General features: G+C 38.8%; 1 protein-coding gene across 1 annotated transcript; it reads left to right on the forward strand.

Annotated features, from left to right (window-relative positions):
* Nucleotides 1-1,972: 1,972 nt before the first annotated feature.
* On the forward strand, nt 1,973-15,810 carry LOC144664708 (NADH dehydrogenase [ubiquinone] flavoprotein 1, mitochondrial-like). The gene is made up of 19 exons (XM_078525906.1): nt 1,973-2,129; nt 2,989-3,065; nt 3,220-3,246; nt 3,341-3,409; nt 5,062-5,158; nt 5,296-5,347; nt 5,787-5,920; nt 6,720-6,889; nt 7,549-7,618; nt 7,958-8,013; nt 8,134-8,199; nt 9,265-9,367; nt 10,171-10,234; nt 10,598-10,688; nt 13,280-13,342; nt 14,113-14,167; nt 14,542-14,582; nt 14,879-14,947; nt 15,556-15,810. Exons 1-19 carry the CDS (start codon nt 2,087-2,089, stop codon nt 15,643-15,645), a joined length of 1,437 nt encoding a protein of 478 aa, XP_078382032.1. The 5' UTR covers nt 1,973-2,086; the 3' UTR covers nt 15,646-15,810.
* Nucleotides 15,811-25,868: the final 10,058 nt, after the last annotated feature.

Here is a 25,868-nt window from a genome sequence, read left to right on the forward strand (position 1 = left end):
GCACTGCTAGTAGCATAATATGCCACTTTTAGGAGCACAATCTATAAAAGCCTAGTCGTCGCACGCGTGTCATCGCACGCGTGTCATCGCACGCGTGTCATGGCACGCGCCTTCGGTGCTCGAAGAGTGCAATACACGTTGCCCCTGAATAGAGAGCCTGCGCGCAGGCTAGAAGACATGTTGCAAATGCTAACCTCTTCGCATACACTAACCTGTTTTAAGTTATGTTCTTTCAAGGTTCTGAATGAATGTATGAGTTTATGGAACCTTTATTAAAGTGTCTACTGAATAGGAGTAAAAAACACTAAATGGGGACACTATACTAAGACATACTAAAATAAGGATAAAATAGGTTAAAAATCGCTAAAATTTGTTTATAATATATTTCCAATATATACACGAATATAAAATAAGTTCATCAACCACCACATGAAATGCAAGTTTTGCAACATTCAAGTGCCGCAACATTCATCAGCAATGTCCAAGTCAAGCTTACGAATGTTTTTCTTAAAAGATGATAATGTGCACAGGTTTCTAATGTCTTTAGGTATCACATTCCATATTTTCAGCCCAGTATATCTTAGGAAGTGTTTTCCCCCGGGGGGGGGGCACTCCCTTATTAGGGCTTAACGGGGACGTGCGGCCTGATAGGGTATGGTTTTCAGGCTTTTCTGTCTTGAATGGGGTATATATTTCACCCCTTTTTGTCTTAAACGGGGTATCTTTGCATGGACCAATGTCAAACAGGATAGGCTTTTATGCCTGCAGAGGTATAACAAGCCGAATATTCACAAATAATTCCGAATTGCTTACTTATTGATTTCGGCATTGATACTTAGCTTAATTCACGATCACAACAAAGCCAGTGATGTACTTGTTTATGTCTTAGACGGGGTATCAAAAATTGGCATTCTGTCTTAAACAGGCTAGGAAAATCTAACCTGCGATTCGCGGCGGAGGGATGTGGCGAAAAAAGGAAGTTCATTTTTCCGTTGACTACACCGCCGCGAGAAAAATAACGCCTGATCGCAGGTTAAGGAAAATCAGAGGTTCGTGTCTTAAATAGGGTCACGGTTTAGGAGGCCGGGCCGCACCTCCCTACCCGAAATTATGTCGAGTACTCCCTCCCCCCCCCCCCCCCCCTGAGTGTTTTCCATATGTCACAGTGTTAAAATGAAGAATTGCAAATTCTTTGGTTCGTAGGGCGTATCTAGTTTTGGACTTCTAAAACAGGTCAGCAATATAATTCGGACACATGTTGTTTTTCACTTTATACAAGAGTAGCTATATCTAAAAGTCTTGTATTTTACAGAGTGCGCAAGTTGGCCCTAGTTAGTAATTCGTGATAGTTTGATCTGATGTTCTGTCACAGTAAATGGCTCGGAGTGCCCTTTCTCGTATCCGTTCCAGTTGTCTCGCATCCCTTGAACGGCAAAAATGTCAGACGAGATTCAATATTAGGTCTATTAGGGGTTACTAAGGCTCCTCTGGCTCCTCTGCTCCCTGTGCTTAGGAAGGCTTCATTAGAGTCGGTGCTGAATGAGCCATCGTTAGGTAAATGTGGCCTCACCCTGGGAACGAGGTTGGGCCTGATATTATGATTGGCACCCCGCCCCCTCCTTTTCCGCGTCCTATTAACCGGAATGTGTGATCAATCAGAAAGCTAGCCTGCGCTTCGCGCTCTCTCCTCGCACCTCGCGCTTCGCGCTCGAACTCCCCTTCTCCTTCCCCTTTGAACGCCGGCCACGCAGGCTATCAGAAAGCTGGAGATGCTGCAAATGCAATAGTCAATAATTTACTAATAAGTCGACTCGACTTTGTGAAGCAAAATGAAGCATATTAGTTCGTCCAGCGGCTGGGTTTTGCACGCGGGCTCACTTCTGCGTGTATCTCGAGGGGTCATCTTGCGGCCGGGGGGTACTGGACGCGAAATATCCCGACATATCCCATCATTCATTTCTATATTGTTGACCCGTCCGCCATATTGGATTCGTTTTCTCGTTATGCAACTTGTGAGCTACAATTCATAAAAATAATCAATTTTGTCAAGTTCTCAACTGCTTTAGATTAACCAGGAGTCGTAATTATGGCCAAACCTTTGACGAGGCTGCAGTCAAATGGACTACAGGGTAAGTTTTACTGCTGTTTAAATTAGCGTAAAAACCGTGAACAAATTTGTAGCTAACTGAGAGACCAGTTCAGTTGCATTGAGATTTGAGTCAAAGTTAATAGTAGAATGCTTTGCCACTTAAAGGTATGGCAATCAAACGATAAGGTATACGCTCGTTAATAGAAAAGTATATTGTATAAATAAAATAAATAGATAAAATGGAAATTTGCAGTGGCATATCACAGATCAGAGTGGCTTTCCATCCACTGTTTCCAGATCGAATTAGTATTAAGAAGTGTTGTTTTTGTGGAGGGAGGAAAACCAGAGAACCCGGGAAAAAAACCTCAGTGCAAGGACGAGAACCAACAACCAACTCAACCTTTGTATGACGTTGGGTGGATGATTTGAACTCTGGGCACATAATTTGGTGGAAGGAGAGTTCTCTCACCATTGTGCTATCCCTGCACCTTTAGATGATGACATGAATACTGTAGTGTACTTTAATGCACACAGTATAGACTTTGTGGGAGAAGGGATGGCATAATGGGGCCCAGGTTCAATTCCCGGACCAGGTATCATTATGCATGAGTTGAGTTTGTTGCTGATTCTTGCCCTTGCTCTGAAAGTTTTTCTCTGGGTTCTCTGGTTTTCCTCCCTCAAAAACCAACAATTCTAAATTCCAATTCGATCAGGAATTTGATGGCCACAGGTTTGTTAGTCGCGAGACTATGAAGTGCTACCCTTGTAAAATAAAGTCAATTTATTAATTTTTTTTTGATTGTCTGATGTGTATCTCTTAAATGCAAGATTTTACATGTACATGTATAAGCATAAGAGGTTAGAACTGATTTTCCTTTCTTTTCTTTGAACTGTTTAAGGACGGCAGCTTCAGTCGCTGTGTCGTGCTCTTGTTTCCACCAGACTATCATCTACAGCTGCAGCCCAACCACCTCCGGTCTGTATTTTAAACCATAATCTTCATAGATAGATACATTGACAATCCCTGCACAATGCTTAGTGTAAAATCAATACTGTTACATTTATTTCTATCAGTGTTTTTGTTTATTACTTCCTTATTCTTATTTGGGCTTGTCTTGTTTCTTCTTTAGACCAAAACAACATTTGGAAACATGAAGGTTAGTCTTTGTGCCAAAATCACGATCACGTTTTGCTCTGCATGACTACATGTAGAAATTAAATTAATTTGTTTGCTTGTTTGTTTGTTAATAGGATGAGGACCGTATCTTCACTAACTTGTATGGTAGACATGACTGGAAATTATCTGGAGCACTTAAAAGGGTAAATGCATGTAAAGTACTTATAACATAATTTGTTAACAGCTTCATGCATTATAGCTACCTAATTATTACATGTGCATGTAAAAGCATGCAGATTAACCATGATGTTGTACAGGTGCATTGTTGATGTAATGGTCTGTTTTCCCTTGAGTGCATGTCAGAACTCTAGCATAAGCTGACTTCTAATTCTTGTCATACTGCTGGAGTAGTGGTCTCTGTGAATAGACACGTCTCATTACACATTTAGACAGTGCCATGACCTCTAAGAGAGATGACAGTCTCAGTGAGTGTTTCAGAAGAAACCAATTTCTTACTGATGATCTTATGTGTGGCTTAACAAACCAGCACAAACTATCCAGACACTATAAAGATCTTTTTATTTTACATGTACTACATTACTCTTACTGTATCCGTATGAATTTTTTTCTCTTTTGAAGTGATAAATTGAGACTCGATTCTCGAGACTCGAAACTCGAAATTTTTCGAGTTTCGAGTCTTGAGGATCGAGTCTCGAGTCTCGAGGATGGAGTCGAGACTGTCAACTTACATTTGAGCGGTACTGTATGGCAATTATGTCTATTTTCTCCTAAAACTGGGAAATGAGTAATCTTTGATATGCACTGTAAAAAAACATGTTATAGTTTATTAAAATAAAAGCAAAGTACAGAGGAATCCCCTTTCTCAAAGCCTCATATGTTTTCTCTAACCTTCTAGTACCTTGAAGCAATTTTCATCTCCATTGGAGGTTGGATAACCTGCGATCAGGCGTTCTTTTTCTTTTTACGAAAGCGAGAGGGAAAAAAGAACGCCTGATACATTTATTTAACCGGCCGCCAGCCGCCCCTAATTTAAATAAACTGATGTGTCGTCGAACTGTCAAACCACTCTTTGTAGTTGGCGGCAAATTCGAGACTCGGATTTCCACAAGGCATGAAAAACGTCTGGAGAAAAATTGTACATATGTACAGCCTGTATTTAAACTTCGCCGTGTTGAGATAAAAATGCTTTTAGTAGCAAGGTGAGATGGCGCTTGCGAACATATATTTATCAGTTGTACTGGATGCCGTCCCTTTATTTCAGCTTACACACACACACAAAGGAATTCACCGACAAGGGCTGTTTTACGGCAGATAGGATCGGTCGCTTTTGTAAACATTCCAACATCTCTTGAATATTGTTTTCGAAGAACAACAAAAACATCTTAGCACGGAACCAAAATTATTACGCATTGTCGCTCACTCTATTTGTTCTGCCTTCAGAGAGTTACACTTGAAATCTGTTAGGGCTTCACAGTAACGTAGAAGAGAACTTGTCCTCGCAGTAAACGTGACTCGTCTTTGCCATTACCAGCTTCTGACCGGAAGTCTCGTTGAAATACGACAACCAATCAGTCCACACCGCTCCATTGAGTATTGTTTCTCGACCAATCAGACAAAAAACCAGAATCTGGTTTTTTAAATGACTTTCGACAAGCAAATGTATCATGCCCTCCTTCCCCCGCAGCAGTAGTGGGGAGGGAGGGTATGATTTCAGGTTAGAGGTTGGAGAAATCTGAATTCCAATGTAGTTGCAAACAAACACTTTAATGAGTGATCCAAACTTTCATTAAGTTTGTTTGTAACTACTATTATTTTTTTTCTTCATACATACTAGGGTGACTGGTATAAGACAAAAGAAATCATTCTGAAAGGACAGGACTGGATCATCAAAGAAATCACCAAGTCTGGCTTGCGTGGACGTGGTGGAGCAGGTTTGTGTACTAGTTTAAAACAATTAAGTAGTGTACATGTATGTACCTTGAGCAGCTTCTTCCAGACATTTAAAATTATAGTAAAATACATGTATACTGGTACATCTATGTTAATTTTCAACCTTTAACCCCTCTAGGTTTTCCAACTGGAATGAAGTGGGGCTTCATGAACAAGCCAGATGATGGAAGGTACAAAATAGATGCTCAAACTCAGTCTTTCTTTCTTATTAACCTTGTAAAGGAAAACTGCTTTTGCAGTACTACTACTGGCATTTATAGTTGATCACCCCTAACGCGATATTGACGCTGTGGTGTAAATCCGCTGAGAGACACTATCAGCCCATATGTAGTGCCTGTCCAAGAAAAATACCTGCTTAAATGCAGTATTCGTCCGTAAAAGAATTTTGTAAACAAGCACAGGCCAACTGACAAAATAAAAACCATTAAATTCAGTTAGCGGGTTTCTTGTCTGGTTTTGTTTTGTTTCGTTTGTTACTTTCAGATTACAAGTCTTTCATCCTAAAAAGTTAAAAGTAATTCAAGCACACCTAGAAGAAAATTTAGTGTTGAACTTTTGTATATTTGATCTAGAGTGTTTTTGTCCCAAACTTTATTTTGTTTAATACAGACCCAAGTATCTTGTAGTGAATGCAGACGAGGGTGAGCCAGGTACTTGTAAGGACAGAGAGATTATGAGACATGATCCACACAAGCTGATTGAGGGCTGCTTGGTGGCTGGAGCAGGCATGGGCGCCAGAGCTGGTAAGAACCCATGATATTCAAGACAAGGACTGAAGGGTGGGAAGAGGGAGGGGTCAGAGGGGGAAGAGTCAGAGAAGGTGTCTATTTGTCACTGTAGAGATTTTTCTTTGTTCATAAACACAATCCTAATTTAACAATGGGAAAATAAATGACCGTAAATTCTTTTTGAACAACCGTGGAATCCCGATTTCTCAAAACTCCAAGAGAAATGAAGGTTGGCTTAAGAATTCAGGGTTTGTCAAGAAGGAAGGGTAACAACTTTTGAGTTGAGTCATTGGGAGTTTTGATAAATTGAAGTTTTGAGAAATAGGGAGTCTGCAACAAACAACATAATTATTCATACTTTTATTGCAGTTTACAAACATATACAGTCTGTACATGAATGTATTTTGTAGGTCAAATTAATTTTTTTTAGGATACAGGGCTGCAAATAACAGTCAGCCATCGGGCACTGGCTGACCACAATAATTTGCCAATGTCAGATGAAATTCCAACTGTGGTCAGACAGAATCTCCGGACAAAGTTCTTTTTTTTTTTTTTTGCTTTCCAGTTCAAACAACAACGTTCTGCATTGACAATACATAAGATTAGCAGGTTTACATATGGAGCAATACTGTAATATGATGTCCGACCCCACTTTTGTTTTGTCCGATCAAATTGGTGACTTAGCTGTAGTGCAGACTTATGTCCTTTCAAGGGAAAACAATTACATGTATGTGCAGCCCTAAAGGTAGTTTGTTTCCATAATTACATACTTGAATTCACTCTTAAGATGCATGTATTTGTCTCCTTTTTGCAGCATACATTTACATCAGAGGAGAATTCTACAATGAAGCTTCCAACATGCAGATGGCTATCAATGAGGCATACAGAGAGGGTTTGATTGGTAGGAATGCATGCGGCAGTGGATATGATTTTGATATTTACATGCACAGAGGAGCTGGGGCCTACATCTGTGGAGAAGAAACGGTAACTGCATTGTTCTGTAAAGCGTAGACTACATGAATATACAGTACTGGCAGTAATAGTTTATTTTAATATTTATTTAAACATGATCATGGTAAAGTACAAATGCAAAGCGTGCACGGCTTCCAAACATACCATTGTGCTGACTGCTTTTTGTCAAATGAATGCATTTAAAATGTTTTTGAGGCTTTGCTTATCTCTGAGCAGTACTGTACAGTATGTGACACAAACTTCCAGATTTTGTCAATGAAATTTAGCAAGGAGAGTAAATGTTGTGGAAGTGTGACCCCATCCACAGTGTTTCTGCACCAGTCCTGTGGTGTACGCACAAAACAAGATTGAAAAACATGGACATTTCATCTACACTGTAAATTGGAGACACGAGAAATAGCAATCCTGTTTAAGTGTGGACATAATTTTTAATTGTCAGGAATTATGTACATGTACTTGGGGTTTGCTGCGCAGACTCCATCATTTTTAGAATGCAAGTGTACGGAAAATTTTGCATTGACAGAAAAAATATCTGATACAGCTGTAGCATGTTTTTTGAAAGCATAGACCGTCTGTTTTTATTAAAAACATATTATACAATACTTAGTGGCATTAATGGGCCATGTTACACACAAAATCTAACATGTTTTGATTGGATTTCTCTCATTAAGGCACTGATTGAGAGTTTGGAAGGGAAGCAAGGTAAACCACGCTTGAAGCCTCCATTCCCAGCTGATGTGGGTAAGTATGGTGTTTTAACATCATGTTCATCATCTTTGTACTTGGGGATAGTAAATCCTTGATTATCGACATCCTTTGGAACTCACTGAAATAATAAAACTTTTCTGTTGGAAGATAATAATTATTTGCTACAGATTTCTAGGGTCATAATAAAAAGGTCTGAATTGTTGAAGATTATAGACAATCAAGTTTTGGATTCTCTAGCCATGCTTTTTACTTGTATTAGCACAACAAAGTATAATTATAACTTTTATTAAATTGTAAGAGTGTTTGTCTTTCTGTAATCACATAAACATAACAAACACTGAGAGACACTGACAATCTCTTTCTTACCTGTAGGAGTTTTTGGCTGCCCCACCACTGTGGCAAATGTTGAGACTGTTGCCGTAGCACCGGTTTGTATACATACATGTAGTACTCATATTTATTATGGCTGTGTGCCTCAATTTGCATTAAATGCTTGCAGCAGTAAGCGCTAAATAAGTTTACTTTTTATAATTATGTGAACATTGCAGACTATCTGTAGAAGAGGATCAGATTGGTTTTCTTCATTCGGTCGACCAAGAAACACTGGAACCAAGGTAAACAAGCAAAAGATGATCATCAGTCAATGATCGATGCAGTTCACAGGGTACATGTACTTGACAGAAAAATTCTCTGTCAGTGAGTTTATTTAACCGTAGGCAAAGCCTGTGACCTTTTGTATGCTGGTCAGATTGTGTTCTTACACTTGTAGTTATGTGAACACTTGAGTCAGTGAGAGGTGCGGTGACCAAATGGTTAGAACACTGGACTCCAGATCGAGCAGTCCAGGATTGAGCCCTGGATGGGGCACTGCATTGTGTTCTTGGCCAAGACACTTTACTTTCACTCTCTTCACCCACCCGTATAAATGGGTACTGGTGAATTTAATGCTGGGGGGAAACCCTGGGATGGGCTTAACCTTTACCTATGTGAGACTCACAGGAGCTAGACTACATACCAATAACTACATGTAGTTTCAAATGTGACATGGCTTTCAACATGTAAGGGCATCCCCTTTTTTTCATTTATCGTCGTATGTGTTTTCTGATTTTGGGTCGGTCGGTCGGAATTAAAAAAAAAACTAAACAAAAAAAGTGAATAAGGAGTCTAGAACTAGCAGGCCTGGTACTTTAGCATGATATCCGTAGAACCTGGAAACAAGAAGACATGGTTACAAAGTCAACATGGCAGCAATGGGGGAAGGAAAAAAATCGACGTCGTGGTTTAACTCAAACAAGAACAGCGTAAAAAGGACGAACCAATATTTAAAATAATTTTGTGTAATTGCCTTCATTACCTTCTGTATAACGTTTTTTTTTTTTTTGAAAACGTGAAAATCTGGGTCGGTCCGACAACGCCACTAAACAGAAAAAAAAGGGGATGATCTAACTGTAATTTGATTAATTCATGGAAGACAAATTTTGTAGAGTTAGCTGTGTTGCTGAAGTCTGCAAACAACATTGAATAGCTGTTCTCCCTGTGCTGTGCAAGCTCTGTACCTTCTCTATTGAGTTATACAGTGTGAAAGAACTATGTTCCACACTAACATTTGCCCACGAATAGAACGGACCGGTCTGAAATGTTTTGAACAAATTGAAATGTTAATTGTTTTAACTTGCCAGCTGTTCAACATATCTGGCCATGTAAACCATCCGTGTACAGTTGAGGAAGAGATGTCTGTTCCATTAAAGCTCCTGATTGAAAAGCACGCTGGGGGAGTTATTGGTAAGTTTTTTGCGAAAAGACGAAAAGAGATAAAAGGACCATTGTCAGACATAAAGCTTACATGCCAAAAAAGCAAATCAAAAAGCTGCATGTACACTTTTATCCTGACGGCTGAAATTTTTTTTGGCTCAGGTGAGATATGAACCCCAGTGCTGGAAATAATTTTTCAGAACGTAGTCATGGAAGTTCTCTGAACATAATTATTGCAAAATTGGCCGGACATTTTGGCATATTTGATTGGACAATGAACCCAAAGCCTTCAGGTTGTAACATACCGGTATCCACTGCTCTGTGATGGGACCAGTACTGTATATGGATGAATTCCATTTGATCCCTACAGTGATTAGTTTTTGTGCAGCAAATATGTTATGTGAAGTGTCTAGGGAGACTAATAATGCTACTCCCCCTGGATGGGATTTCTCCGCAAAAGTCAATGAAGCATGCATATTTCAATCAAGATTTTTGAAGTCTACATGTATGTTTACTCGTACATACATTACTGTATTCTATACACTAAAGCGAACAAAAGGACACAACAAGCACAAAGTACAATTTGCACATTATACAACATCAAGTAATCACTACAAAAGCCTGTCAGATTTTGCAAGAAGGTCAGGCCTTCCAACAGCCTTTTATGGGATGACTGTCTTGTAATTTTAGATAAAAATTGCTTTTTGATACCATTGCTTAAGCTTGCTAGCTTTTGCAAGCAATTGACCAGTGCCCAGTTTTAAAACACCTGTATCTGCAGAATGTTTACAAGAGTGATAACATAAAAATAATCTTGCCTTTTCACTTCATAGGTGGCTGGGACAACCTTTTGGCAGTTATTCCTGGTGGTTCATCTACACCCCTTATTCCCAAAAGGTGAGTTGCTGTTATTGCAATAATTATTTTGGACAACCTTTGGAACTGTCATATCGAGCTTATCATGGCTGACACGGTTGATGATGTAGTACATGTTGTGGTCTGGACTTTGCCCACTATGCTTTGTACTGTGAAATGCTCAGAGATACTAGCTAGTATAAGCTACTCTGCAAAATCCAGTGGTAAACAAAGTGATGATAATGATGTTGATATCTTAGTGTGAGGCCGTAATTTGGTTCGCCTGCATGACATTGACCTTAATAAACAAACTGCCTACAGTGTAGATGATCGTTTGGGAAAGTTTAATCAGTACATTTCTCAGTGTTGTGAGAATCCATTTTAAATGTTTCTCACTACTTGCAGTGTTTGTGAAGACGTGCTGATGGATTTTGATGCTCTGGTTGAGGCGCAGACTGGATTGGGAACAGCTGCTATCATAGTAATGAACAAACAGGTATGGAAGTTCTGTGCAGGGATAAAATAGAGCTGCCCTACACTTCAAAGGGCGATGGCCTGATGAATAGCGGGGTGTTAGATTGAAAGCTGGATGGACTGGCACCGCATTCAGGGGGAGTAGAAATACCCCTGGTCGTTTCAGGCTTAAAGGGGCTAGGTCACGATATTTTAGTTAATTCTATATATTTTCGTTAATTAAGAGCTCTAAACTTTAAATTGACAGACCAAAAGTCTTTCATTAGCAAAATCACTGCCACATAACAAACACAAAGGATTTGAAAATGACACGTTGAAAAATGACACAATTTTTTTTTTGGACTTTCTTTGTTTCTTTTGAGTTCTTCTACAGTTTTAAGACATTATTTTGATATTTCAGTGAATTCTATGAACAATTTGGTCAGTGCTGAAATTGCCTAAAAGTGTGTGACATAGCCCCTTTAAACACAAGGTAGTAGTAGGTAAGAATATTCACCTTTCTAAATGCTTTAATGGCTTAATACAGTTTTGAGAGGGCAAATCAGTCCAACCTTTAATTCTCTTGTACAATCTCCAGAAAAGTTTTGTCTTTCTCTTACCACTGTTTGTTACATCCTAAAACCATCTAATGCGATATTTGGAAAATACAAATGCTAATAAACAGCTTAAATGAACGGCCGAGTGCTTGAGAGGGAACTGACACTAGTAGTTTTTATTTATTTTTTTTATTTTTTTTTTTTTATTAGTGTTGATAGTATTTACAAGATTAAGTTACAGTAGACCATACAGCATACATATAACAGAAGCGTTTTACAGGATATTGAGATTAGCTACTTGAGATTATAATTTTATGAACAATGCATATAACTATCATATTTAGTTACAATGAAAAAAAAACAAGTTACGACAAAAGAATTTAGTTTTTTTTTTTAAAAAAAAAAAATAATAATGCACAGAGAAAAAAAAAAAAAAAAAATTACAAGAGATTTCCGTATGTTTGATTGAACTTATTAAGACTGTTATTTTGTATGGCAATTTCTCTTTGTATATTAAGTTTGTCCATTAAGAGTGCGAGAAAGCTGTTGAAACATAATTTTTCGTCGTGTAAGCTTTTACAGTATATGGAGTACTTAGCAATAAGAAGCGTGTAGTTTAAAGCGTACATGTGAATCTTGTTGTCAAAAATTCCATATAAAATCATAGAGTTTAATAAGGTAATATTTTCTTTAGTTTTGCTGGACCACCAATTTTGAAAAAAATTCCAAAAAGCTAAAGTTGAAGGACAGTGCAAAAACATGTGATCTAAAGAATGTCTGTCAGTGAGACATTGAGGGCATATGTCATTATCCGATATTTTGGCCTTAAAAAGGCTAACCTTTGTTGGAAGAATATTATGAATAATCTTGAATTGAAACATTGATATCTTAATGTCATTTTTTATCTGGAAAGGTAATTCATAAACTCTGTTTATGTTTGCTGGATTAAAACCATACCTTAAGATTTTGCCTTCAGCGGTGGGGGGTAAAAAGGCGTTTTTTATCATAACGGAGTAGACGGTTTTGGTAGAGATTTGATTAGTTGTATTTTCATTTTCCGCTGACACTAGTAGTTAAAACGACGTTTTTCTTAAAATCTACCCGTACGACCCTACCTCAAAATTTCAGAAATAAGAAATTAGCTTTGATTTATCATTCATGCAAAATAGTATAAAAATCTGTAAGACAGATTTTTCGCAAAATAGGAAAATGTGATATTTTGCCGATTTTTAAAATAGCTCAAAATCTGTCTTACAGATTTTTTCAAAATTTTGGCTGTGGACGTAGTTCACCCCTTAAATTTAATTGTGAAAGTTTCATATTAGGTTGTACGGTAGGTTTTCGAGAAAATCTGGATTAAAATCTGGCTTTTACGACCTCCGAGGCGAATCAAATTGCGCGTGCGAGCGCGCGCTAACATGACGCCATGCGTCGCGAGCGATAATGAAAGACAGAATTAGAACTTCTCTGTCGGTTGTTTATCTACCTTTTATGTCGTATTGTTTTCCGTCCCAGGTTTCAAGACCTATCTGAAAGTATTTTGAAGTTTTCTTTTGTATACAAATTTGGTAAGGCGCGGTAAAACAGATGGAACTCTTTTTCGTTTCTGTTTAGATTTGCTAGCGCCATTTTAGCCCGCGCGAGCAATAATGACGTCAAGCAGAAAATCGTAGCGCGCGCCTTTGAGCCACGAAAAAACTGTATTCGGCCGCCTTAATAACCAGATGTGACCAAAAGCTGGATGGACTGGCACTCCATCCAGGGGGGAGTAGAAATACTCCTGGTTTGATGGGCACAAGGCTTAAACACAATCTTCACCTTTTTAAATGCTTCGGTAATGATGATAATAACTAGATGTAACCAAAAGCTGGATGGACTAGCATGGAAGGGGGGGGGAGGGGGGGGGAGGTACTCCTGGTTCGTTGTTTAATGCTACAGAAACGAGGGATGAATGCTGGCCTGATGGCCACTAGGCTAAACACAATTTATACCTTTTTAATATAATTTTATTATTATTATAACCAGGTGTAATTATTACATTTGATGCTTAGTTTGTTCATGTCTTTGTTGTCCATAGTGTGACCTCATCCTTGCCATAGCTCGGCTTATTGAGTTTTACAAGCATGAGAGCTGTGGTCAGGTAAGTCTATTGAGAGGTTTTCCACTTTCCTCATTTCCCCTTTGGGAGGCGCGGTGGACTAATGGTTAGTGTGCTGGACTCCTGATTGAGTGACCCAGGTTCTAGCCCTGGCCAGGGTCACTGCGTTGTGTTCTCCATTGGCAAGACACTTTACTCTCACAGTGCCTCTCTTCGCCCAGGTGTATAAATGGGTACTGGCAAATTTACTGCTGGGGTTAACCCTGCAATGGACTGGCATCCCATTCAGGGGGGGGGGGGGGGGTAGCATCACATGTACTCCTAGTCGCTTCGTGTTACTGAAACCAGGATAGGCTCCGGCCTTATGGCCACTACGCTTGTAGTGAGTGAGTGACAGCGATTTGATCGACATCTTATATCTTCCCAAAAATAATATCAATACAAAATCAACTTGGTAGGTGATGAAGATTATGCAAACTGACATTAAAGTAAGTGTGTGCAAGTACGGATCTGAGGTGAAAAGAGAGACTCTGCTCAAAGAAAACCACTGACTGACCTACTGACTGACCTACTGAGTGACGACTATGTCCGTGGTTAAATAAAGTTATTATGATTATTATTATTATTATTATTATTATTATTATTGGAAGCCACCTCAAGAGATATTTTGCACTGCTGCGATATTTACTCATACGTACATCATGTTCAGTGATATTCTCACAAATGGTCTGATATAGTATAGAGGATTCTTCCTATCATCAGAGGTAATGCGAACGTGGCTAACGACTGTTTTCTATTATTTTGGTCATCAGTGCACACCTTGCAGGGAAGGCTGCAGCTGGATGACTACAATCATGTATAGATTTGGTAAGTTTAAGCTTTGAGAATGAAAACAGGTAGACTGCAAGCAATCCAAATTAACTAATGAGCTGCAGCCAAAAAAATTTTCTCTTGAAAGAGTTTTTAAGATTAATTTTTTTTTGCCCCAAAATACATATGTCCAATAAATTTTGCCGTTAGCCTTATGTGAACAGTATCTACATGTGCGCCTGTTTTAGATTGTACATGTAAACCAAGCAGGGGATATTGTCTTTATTTAAAACCAAATTCTCAGAACTAACATAAAATGAAATGTATGGAAGTTAGTTAGGAGAATTGATATTTTGATATTGGTAGTGAAACGGTAAAAGGGGCACCTGATTGCTGGGATAACGTTATAATAATTGTATTTGTGTTTTTAGCTGAAGGGAAAGCAACACCAGATGAAATCGACATGCTGTGGGTAAGCGATTTACTGCTGTCTGTCTTTGAATAATTTTATGAATTAATGGCCTGAAAAAATTGAACTGACGAAAGGTATTTTGACTTCATTTTGCCAAAACTGTTATTAACAACTAACTGAAAATTTATACAAAATCCCGCAGCACCCAGAAAAAGCACCTCAGTCGTATACTTGTGAGGAAATTTCATTTTGTGGGGACTAACGGAGCTCCGCTCCCCCTACCCGATTACGCCTGTCCTGTATGCTTCACTCAATCCGTTCTTAACCACTGTTTTATATTGTGTTACTTACAATAGGAGCTGAGTAAACAGATCGAAGGTCACACCATATGTGCGCTGGGTGATGGCGCCGCCTGGCCAGTGCAGGTAAGGAGAACACACTACCTTTTTGGCGGGAAAATTCACCCGTTCCAGTCTCTTGCATTAATGTTGCGCCAGGGAAACGAGAAAACAACCGGCGCGAAAACACGAGTAACGCAGGCAGCATTACTAGCTCTTCTTTGTTCTTACTTGGAAAATAGTTAATGATCTTCAGATACGATTCTTTTTTCGGCGACAAGGACTATTGTCGTGGGGTTGTGCCAATAGCTAAGGATCTTTTTCTTTATAGCACATGAGGCATCAAAACTCAATGGAGTAGGGATAAGAGATGGCACACCTGTGGTTCGATTCCCCTCGCTTGGTTCTCTCGCCTTTCCGTCTCAGATTAGCCTGCGAATACAGCCGCCTCGCGGAAGCGAATGAGAGGCGGCTGTATTCGCAGGCTAGACTCAGATGTTTTTTATATACTTTTGTACCGTGGTAACTCCGATTTCCCTCTCTCCTAAAAAACGAACACTTCCAAATTCCAATTCGATCTGAATAGAGGGACCGTATAAAAACCATTTATCGCTGATGTGGTTTTCGTCTTCACTTACGGTAAAGTTTTTCCTCCAAAATGAGCAAAGATAACGGTTTATTTCTGTTGTTTTTAGGGCTTGATCCGTCATTTCAGACCAATGCTGGAGAGCAGGATGGCGGAATTCGCTGCTAAACAGCAAGAGAAGGGTTCCACGTCAGCTTAGAACTACCGACCATAGTTCAACTTGTACAGATCACCAAGTAACTCTGTTTTGGGGACTGTAGATTTACAGTCGAGAATTAGCCATAAATTTTATTCTTTATTTTCGAACATTTACTCGATTAAATGCGTGATAAATTTTACACTGTTGCATCATTACTGGTTAAAATTGGTAATAGCGTTACGGGTTGCAAGTTTGGCCTTACTTGCAAACACTTTCTTAAAGGGAAGTTCTCGGAGAGATTACGGTTACTCCGCTTCACGTCGTTACGATCACTTCCGGTTTGTTTCTAAGCAACCGGCCGCTGATCTTAAAAACTCGTCCCCAGGATTTGCTCTTGCCTTTAAATAGAGGATGGCGGCCGGGGTTATGGTTAAAGCAATAGTTTACGCAAATAATTTTTGTAGATGGTTCCCTGCCCATGACCTTTATTATTTTTTCTTCCAAAAGATACTTTGGTCCACGTATAGAGATTATCTTTAAAAAATTACCTATCGTGGTAGGTGATAACTTTGTATTTTTAAACGAATTTTCTGAAAGGTTTTGTCGTGTGTAATGATAGTAATAAACGCTTAATCTCGTGTTCATGTTTTATTTTGGATGCTAACGGTACTTGTAACGCCAATTGGCGCCTTTATAACTTGTGATCTGCCACTGTCTGTAATTTTTGTTATTTGTTTTATGAAGGAAATAAGTCTGATGCAAGCTAGCGCGAGAGTGAGTTAGAGATAACTTAGCTTAAATTGAAAGTTCTGTCCCAACTTCTCGCCTTTGGCCCGGCTTGACATAAACTTCCCAGTTCTTTATGAAATACGCGTTTTCCATTTCTTAACCGAGAACAGAAGCAGCATCAGGGCCCATTGGGTGACTACACAGGCTTATAACACGAGGTGCTCATTACAAACAACTGAGGTGAAAAACCAGATGAATAAAAAAAAATACTGAAACGACCAAAAAAGTCGGCCGTGAAGGAATACCGTATTTAGGGTGAGTTCCACAAAAAAAGAAAAACGCACTTAAAGAATCCCTTAAGGTGGCTCGACCCAGTTTTTTTCTAGCGATACCTATCAACTTTGAAACCCTCATGCTTAAAGGGATTGATGTCAATGACATATCCACTATATTACATGGATTACACATAGACTGAACTGCAATATGATATAAATTTTTGGGAGATTGGAATGAATATCACGTGACAATGACGTCACACAGGTTTTTCTCCGAATCGAATTTTAGCCCGTAACCGCATTTTCTCTCGAGATCCTCCACGCTACGTATACCTTGGGTGTTTGTCTTCAGCTCTGCGGAGTTTCATCGAAATCTACAAGAGGAATTTTGAAATATCTTGGAATTTCTTTTTAGATGGTATAATTTATGCGTAGAATAAAGACAAGACTTCATATAAAGAAATTTGCTTCTTTTTTGATGTTTAATGAGAGGCTTTAGCCCTCATTCCTTTTAAAAATGTCCCATATCCGATATCCAAACCGTAAGAAGTAGGTAGACTTGCGCGATTTCAAAAAATATGAAATATATGAATCATAGTGAAGCTCAATGTTTAGCTCTATTTACTAATTTCACGCCATTTTCGCATAAAAAAGGCGACTATTTCAAAACTCGTCGATGAATTTTCTCCAAAATTGTTGAGAGTGGCAATTGATCAGTACACTACACAATCCCTGAATTTCATGCTCATTGAAAACTTCTAAGGTTGTCTAACATAAACGCAAAATTGAGTAAATATTGAAGCGATCTCGTAGTTTTGAATAATTTTGTGCTCTGGGATTTTCTATTGTTTCGAGTTGAGCACAACATCGAATTCCTGTGCACCACGCGTAAAATGACTTCGCTTGGCCACCTTCCGAAAGCTTTCCGAAATCTTTCGGAAATATGGTCCGTTTTAAAGAAAACAATGGAAAAGAAATTGTCACGCAACAACTTTTCTTGTGTGGTCGACGTCTTGGCTGAGTTGAAAGTTAAAAATGCCAAGAACAAGAAATGCAAAACAAAAAAAGGCCGCCGTACTGAATGCTTCGCTAAAGAGATTTAAACATCAAAAGAAAGAAAGTGTAAACGAGGTAAGTTTCTGAGTACGCTGTCAAGTCATTTGTAAATGACTGGAATGGCGTCAAAACATAACCGGCTTTGAGTTTCATTCATTCATTATTGTTTACTTGAACTCGAGGATATTACCATATTACCATCTTGTAGATTTCGATGAAACTCAGCAGAGCTGAAGACAAACACCCAAGGTATACGTAGCGTGGAGGATCTCGAGAGAAAATGCGGTTACGGGCTAAAATTTGATTCGGAGCAAAAACCTGTGTGACGTCATTGTCACGTGATATTCATTCCGATCTCCCAAAAATTTATATCATATTGCAGTTCAGTCTATGTGTAATCCATGTAATATAGTGGATATGTCATTGACATTAATCCCTTTAAGTATGAGGGTTTCAAAGTTGATAGGTATCGCTAGAAAAAAACTGGATCGAGCCACCTTAATTACAAGTATTCTAAAGATACCTCCGACCTCCCAATCAATATGAACCCCTAAAAATCCACTTATTGTGAGCCGCATAGCAAACTGTGGCCCAAAATACACACCGGTAACAAAGTGTGATCCACAAGTAATTCGCCCACTCGGGTTTCTACAGAAAAACAATTTTAATACTACTGCGATTCACTGTCAACACGTTCATGAACATGTCTCTGTGTCGATTCCGGCTGTCTTTGCCAGTCAAAATTTTAAAAGTTCTTTACGCATCTCGCTTTGCACAAACAAACGAATAAACAAACAAACAAATGCTTAGCAGACAAATCACGGCCAACTAAGACTGCTGACTGTTTTCTTTGGAAGACTCTCTAACTTTTCTTGATTTTGTGAGCGGTGACACCCGGCCTCGGTAGCTTGAGTATGTTCATCCTCCTCCATGTTGGAAAACGTCGACACAATGTCAAGTCTGCCAGATTTCCAAAGTCTTGCCACTCGAAGTACGCACACCAGAAAATAAACCGAGGTCATATCCAATTCCCATATAACCAAAATATGATATGGAACAAAAGTCAAAATCTTGAAGACACTCGCAAAAAGTTCAAAGATCGAAGACGCCGATCTGTAGTCAAAAAGCAATGTTAAATTCGCAGTAATTGCTGAGCGGTAGACTCGCTTAGTTGACCTAGCGAAGGCGTCCGTCATATAAACCAAATCGCACATGGAAACCATCCAAGCTAACAGCAAACTTGTGTTGTATGGATTCAGTTTAGTGATTCCCCAGCCAGTGAAAACGGCATTGGTGACGTACAAATCCCACACTCTGGATACGATCAAGGAAAACGAAGACATCGTGAATAAAAATAAGAGCGCTGACTGCTTTCGACTTTTTTATCAGCAGTAAAAACCAGACTTGTTGCAGCGCGCGCGTTTTTTCGATTGATGACCTATTTGTATTCGCAAGCACGTGCAAACACGGACATTGGTCCAACCACTTGAATTGTCACGTAACGAAACTTGTTGTCACGCAACTAAAGCAAGCTAAATATGGACTTGCGCCGAACGGTGGACTATAGACGATTGGACAATGTATTGTGTCGTAATAATTCAGTGGAAAATTCTTAAAAGTGTTTAGTTATGATCAAAAGCCTGCCAAAGTACGTTAGTCGCTTGTGGAACATTAACGCTTGTAATCTGGCAGCTTGGGTGAGGAAAAAAGCGAGCTGCTGTTCGCCAGAGCAAGAATTCATTAATTAAAGCTGTAAAAAAATCATCCCTTGCCTTGTTTTCAGGTACGAACGTGTAACTTTAACCATTCTGAAAGCTGTCCACTCGAGGAAAACCCGGAAGACACACGTCCTTTGTCGCAGCCAATCAGAAAAACGCTCATATTTTTATACTTGTCTTTTGACCAATCAGGAAAAAGGTCACTGTGGTGCCGTGATTTTGACGGTCTAAAAATACAATTTCAACAAGTGCGTATTCCAGTGTTGATAATTACTGTAAACCTTTCCGTCAGCGAGTTGAACGTGATTCGATACATGATCGGTGTCACCCGAGCTAAAACTGTAAAATTACGTCTAAAAGCTAAGTCTCGAATTGAAATCGATAGCATCCTCTTTCGCTGAAAAAGAAATTCAAATAGCAGAAAAAAATGAACTTTATTTTAACCAGAAATACCTTCCTGCGAGAATTAGCTGAAGCGTCTTTGCTAACCGTCTGGTTTTGGATTAGTGTTCACGTAGTGCAGTTAAGTGCAAAAGCCAAGCGGATTAAAAGTTTCAGTTGATTAAGAGGGAGATCACTTTGTAGAAGCTGAGTGTTCTTCTTAATTGCCACTCCCAACTGTACGAACACCTGGACTCAAACAATTTACTTTCAAACAAGCAGTTCGGTTTCCGGTCCAAACGTTCAACAGCCACTGCATTGTCTGGTTTTGCCGATGAAGTCTTATTAAACATGGAAAGAGGGAACATCTGTGATGCCGTATTTCTGGATCTTACAAAGGCGTTCGATACAGTCGATCACGGGATTTTGATGTCCAAATTGTCATCAGTTGGAGTCTCCCCCAGGTCTTTGGAGTGGTTTGCTTCGTACCTTAGAAATCGCAAACAGCAAACTTCTTGTGAAAATAATTTATCCGAAGCCCTTCCCGTTACTTTCGGTGTTCCACAAGGAAGTATCTTGGGACCGTTATTGTTCCTTGTGTACATCAATGAGCTACCTGCTGTTATTGAACACTCCGAGGTGTCATTGTACGCTGACGATACTGTTCTTTACTGCTTTTCAAAAGTACCGCACCAGCTGGAGAGCTAATTAAACGCAGATCTTTGCAACGTAGCAATGTGGCTAAAAGCGAACAAACTTACACTGAACCTTACAAAGACAAAATCCATGTTAATCGGTAGCAACAGAAAATTAGTAAATATTTCCTCAATGTCTCTATCTATTTTTACCAATTTTTGATTATGCTGATCTTGTGTGGGGCGACAAGAACAATGTGGAGCTTATGAACGACCTACAGGTTTTACAAAACAAAGCCGCGAAAATCATCCTGGACAGACCACTTTATTCGTCAGCTTCTGATGCCCTCGTAGCTTTAAAGTGGCTTAACCTAGAACAACGTAGATTTTATCATCGCTGTATATATGTTTATAAGTGTATTATTATAATATTATATCTTGCGAACAAACATTTATTCCTCATCATGGAGCATTTCAGATCGACCACGGAATTCGGATCTTTTCCAACTAGTCTCAACTACCGTGTTTTATTTTCAATTGTCAGTCAGTAAGGTATTCCACATTTATGAATTAACCTTCCCGCCAAGTAAGGTATTCCACACTTGAGAAACTTTCCCACCGTCCGATTCCACATGAGAAAAACTAGTAGACAGTACTATTGAAACCATTATCTTTTGAATGGAGATGTCTCACTTATATGTACACTGTAAACATAGTGTTACTGTTGCGCAAGAAGTTTCATATATAGCTAACTGAATCGTGCAAAGAAAAACGTACGAGCACAGGAGTGGCTTAGTAGTTTTCCAGTTGTGTAATTATAACCTTTATTATCAGTGAGAATGACCTCGGTAAGTCAGCTTGTAGCCATTTTTTTAATTTGGTTTTTGGTAGGCGTGCTAGCAATTGCCAGCAAGCGTTTAGCCTTTGTAATGTACAAAGTTTTCGATAGACAAAAGTTACCTTCCCCAGTATTACGCATTTTTCATAACATTATATAATGAACATTTATTTATTTCTCCAGTCATAGAACATTAGACCGCAGAATGCGGATGCCGTTTATGCCTCGCTCGCAGATACTCATGTTCTATTTTGAACTCAGTGGGTATTATATATTTAATTTACTAAACTTTCCCAAAGTCCGTTTCAACTTAAAAACCTTTTACATGTGACATAAAGGACGTTTTTCAAGTAGCAGTAGTTAAAGCTATCTTTTCAAGAGGGAATTTGCAATTAAAAGTTTACACAAACATCTATCGGTTACGCAAGAACTTTTCATAAATCGGGTAAAGTTCTACTTCTGACATAGCTGAGTCGTGCAAACAAAAACGTCCACAAGAGACTCGTACTTTTCCAATTGTGCAATTATAACCTTTGTTATCGAAATGACCTCGGCAAGTCATTTAGCAGTTATTGTTATAGGTGCGTGCAAAATAAAATAAAATAAAATAAAAAACAAACACTTGTGAAAGCGACTAAAAAGTTTCCGACAAATTAAAGCTTCTTTCTTAGCATTACGGTGTTACGCAAAAAAAAAAAATTCAGTTGAAGGAGAAGAAAATACTTCACCATGCTATTTTGGATATGAACTGAAGTTGAACTGTAAAGGGGTAAACCCTTGAAAGAAAGTTCGAGAAAACTTTTCAGATATCTGCCCAAGCTGAACAATGTTGAATATATTTTTGTATCTGTCAAAATGTCATCTATAATTTCTACGTGTACTTTTCGCGCGGCTAACGTGACCTTTGCACATATCTTTTGCAAAATCCTAAAAAAAAAAGACTAAAAGTTTGACTGATATATCATTGCTTTTTGTCATTGATAAGGACGTCAAAGTTTCTTCTGATCAAAAAAGAAGTTCGAGAAACAGTCGAAAATGACCTTCTAAAAAAACGCGCACAGTCAATTTTGCAACTCTGAATCGTACTAAGATGAAGGTAATTTTTTTTAGAAAGCTTCCGTCTTTGTCACTGAACTTTCAGTTGTCTTCTTTGGATATTAGAGCGTGTTCCGTCTTTGTGTTTCCGTTAATGCTGAAGGCTTCCCATAATTTCTTCCTTACAGAAGGGACGAGTGATGCAAAGTGAACGTTAATTCTGCCAGACTTCAGAAATCGTGCTACTCGAAGCGCACACAAAAGCAAGTACACACCAGAGATATCCAGTCCCGCCACAACCAAAACATGGTACGGTATACAACTTAAAATCGTGGGCACATTTGTGGAAAGTTCCAGTGTAGAAGCCGCAAACGATGTAGTAGCGAATAGTTTTGAAAGTCGTGTTTTCTTGCTTGTCCTCGCTAGAACATCTATGCTGTAAACCAAATCACACAGGCAGACCATCCAGGCGAAAAGTAAGTTTGAATTGAATGTGTTGATTTTAGAAAAACAATAACCAGTGAAAATGGAATGTACCACGAACAAGTCCCAGTCTCTGGTTACTCTACGCACCATCACAGCTGGAAAGTAACTCATAGCGAAAAATACGAACACTTATAGCACGAGTGTTAAATACGGTACTGATAACAGTAACCCGGAACTGTGGTATCATCGCAACTAAGCATTTCGGTGCGCACGTTTTTGAGGTTAATCTCTTTTGTTTGTTTGTGTTGTCTGGTTCTTTGATTTGTTTCATCGCTGCACGTGACCAATGCGTGAACGACGAATGGCTTCGGTTCTCGTGTAAACGTGCAAAGGCCACTGCTGTCATTCAGAACTGAAGGGAACTGACATTTATAAACTTCAGCTCAGCTTATCGGGAATAGGTTTTTTTACACTGTTTTTATTTCTTTTACAAGTTTTGGCAAACTACAGCAATCCCGGTCAAACCAATCAGCCTGCAATAGGCTAAGATGCAATAGTACATATTCGTTTCATCGATTTCCTGGTAGACTGAAGCGAAAAATACAAAACGTTTTACAGACGGTAATTTGTCTTCACGGGAGCTTAATCTTTTTCTCTAGGTTTTATTTTCTCTCCTCCACCGGCCAGAACGGCCTTTGTGACGAAATTTATCAAATAGAACCGTTTAGTTTTCGAAGCACAATTATCGCTAAATACATTCACCATTGTTTTTTTTAAAAAATACAGAAGTCTTGAAGAGAAAAAGAAGGCGTTGCAAGGTGTTTTTTACAGCACATATCAGTACATTTGTCTTTTTATTTTTGGAGAAATGAAACTATCTTATAAGGTGATTTACTTAGGGCAAGATACAGTCCTTCCCGACGTCACACCCTGAACCCCTTACCACCACCGGCCACCCCCCCCCCCCCTCCCTCCCCCAACCCTTAGGATCTAGGAGTCTCAACAGAGGAGAGAGTTTTCGAACGATTCTTGTAAATCGTCCTTGTTCATAGTTGTCCGCTTGGACGATTTTGCTTCACCCATAACGGAAGAAATTCGGCAATCCTGACTAAGGTGACAAGGTAACAATTATGTACAGACAAACGCAGCCAAATACGAAAAAACAAACATTTATTCATCAGTCTAGACAAAATAATTTTCTTTATAATAAATACAATATAGACAGGCATATTTACACTGATATATGAACTCGATTTACATATTGACTACTCAAACTTCGACGCAAAGTTTTCCTTCCCTCACGGACAAAGTTTGGCAAAGTTTTCATTCTAATACAACAGCTTTTATTCTCAAGTTCTTTTAAATGTTCGCGTGAACCACTTAAGCTTTTAAATCCACACAAATTCTCTTTAAAGCCTCGTTTTTCCATTCCGTGCAGCATTTGAATGGCCTTATAATAGACCATTTGCATTATGACGTAAAAGCGCAAGGAATTCTGGTAGTTGTAGTTAGGTTCGCGGGAAATTTTGAATCGTCATCAAGCCCGCTTGCCCAAAAAAATCGTGATGGAGGTAAAGAAAATTACTCTCACCGAAGAAGACGTCCCTGTGGCTTCATTTAAAGCGGAAAAAGTAACCTCTCAGTATAAAACCAAGTCCGTTAAAATGGAAAAAAAGTTATGCAAGAAATTGTATATTTGCTGGGTTGCGTTTTGTAGTGAAGTTTCAACGAGTGTTTCCTCCACTCGAGTCCGCGCGGTTATTTAATTAAATTCCTAAAACTTTTGCTTGCCAGGTATTTTCAAATAATATACGAAGACGCAATATTTTACCCTTTCTAAACATGGGGAAGTACAGTACATGATGTCTACACTCGTAAAAATCTTTGAGGCTAACCATTCGAATCTCACAAGTAATCGTTCATCAACAAGATTATGGAAATAAAATTATATTTGCTCGCACGGCCCTCGCTCGGATTGAAACCACATCTGCTACTCCACGAGTTGACATTTCCAGCACAAAAACAAGAAAACTTCTTTGTTAAAGAATATTGCAATTACAGTTCTAATTTGACGAAAACAGAAATACAATTTTAAGATCAAAAAAAATATTAAATCTGTATTCACCTGCACAGGGTAGTTTGAAAATCCTTTATGATTGACCCTTCATGATTCATCGATGATCGGATGAAGCTCGATTGAACGAGGAAAATTATTTGACTCTTTTCTCTGTCTCCCTGTAAAAATAAATTAAACTGATCGTCCCGCCGAGCAATCATGATAAATGGTAAATTTTCTAAGCTTTTCAGTGAAGAATTAATTCACCTGCGATCGATGGAAGCGATCGTTTGTTGAACGTCTAAAAATAGATGATGGACAAAGTCAATGGCTTGCCTTGCTTTCACTTGATTCCACACAAATTTAGTTATATCCTAGACTCGTCCTTTCAAGCAATCTGTTTCCAGTGCGCGATGTTTTAAAGCTGTGATATTAGGCTAAAATTATTTACGAAGAGAAGTTGTAGGCCGCGATGAATGAATTTCTACCAAGTCAACTCCGCCACCGTGAACGTACACTTACTTGAACACGAACAACATTTGACTGTCTTGGTTAAAACACAGAACTCAGTCAATTTTCATTCCACAGCTATCATCCTGTTTTCTATATTTTTAACAGGGAACTGAAAGAATAAATGTATAAACAAATTTCGAAGCGACAAAGAGCGTAAACTTGGCAGCTCAACTTCAGATCAAAACAAGACGCTAGCAGAGCGTTCACTCCGGCCCTGGAAGTGACATAGGGGTGGAGGATTAGGGAGGGGATTGGGTACGTATCGGAACTCCCGGGTATAAGAGGCTAAAATAAAACATAAAATACAATAGCAAAGATATCGTTGACGTCACCTATCGTTATTAATGTGCTTTTGTGTAAACTTGTTGGACATTTATCGAACATTTAAATAACAGAGACAATGATTGTAAACAAATATCTTCCCTATAAAGAATAAAGAAAAGCTGCCTAGATAAAACTAGGAATATAGACGTTGTTTTACAGTGTGAAGACTTAAATGCAAACAAATAAACAAAATGACCAGTAAACTTAGACAATACTGTGGAACCCCGATATATAAATGATGTACCAAGGGACTGGCGAAACCATATCGTTATATCGGGGAATCGTTAAACGTCTTAA

This window comes from Oculina patagonica, chromosome 9, assembly GCF_052425735.1.
Source record: "Oculina patagonica isolate OP01 chromosome 9, crgOcupat, whole genome shotgun sequence".
NCBI lineage: Eukaryota > Metazoa > Cnidaria > Anthozoa > Scleractinia > Oculinidae > Oculina > Oculina patagonica.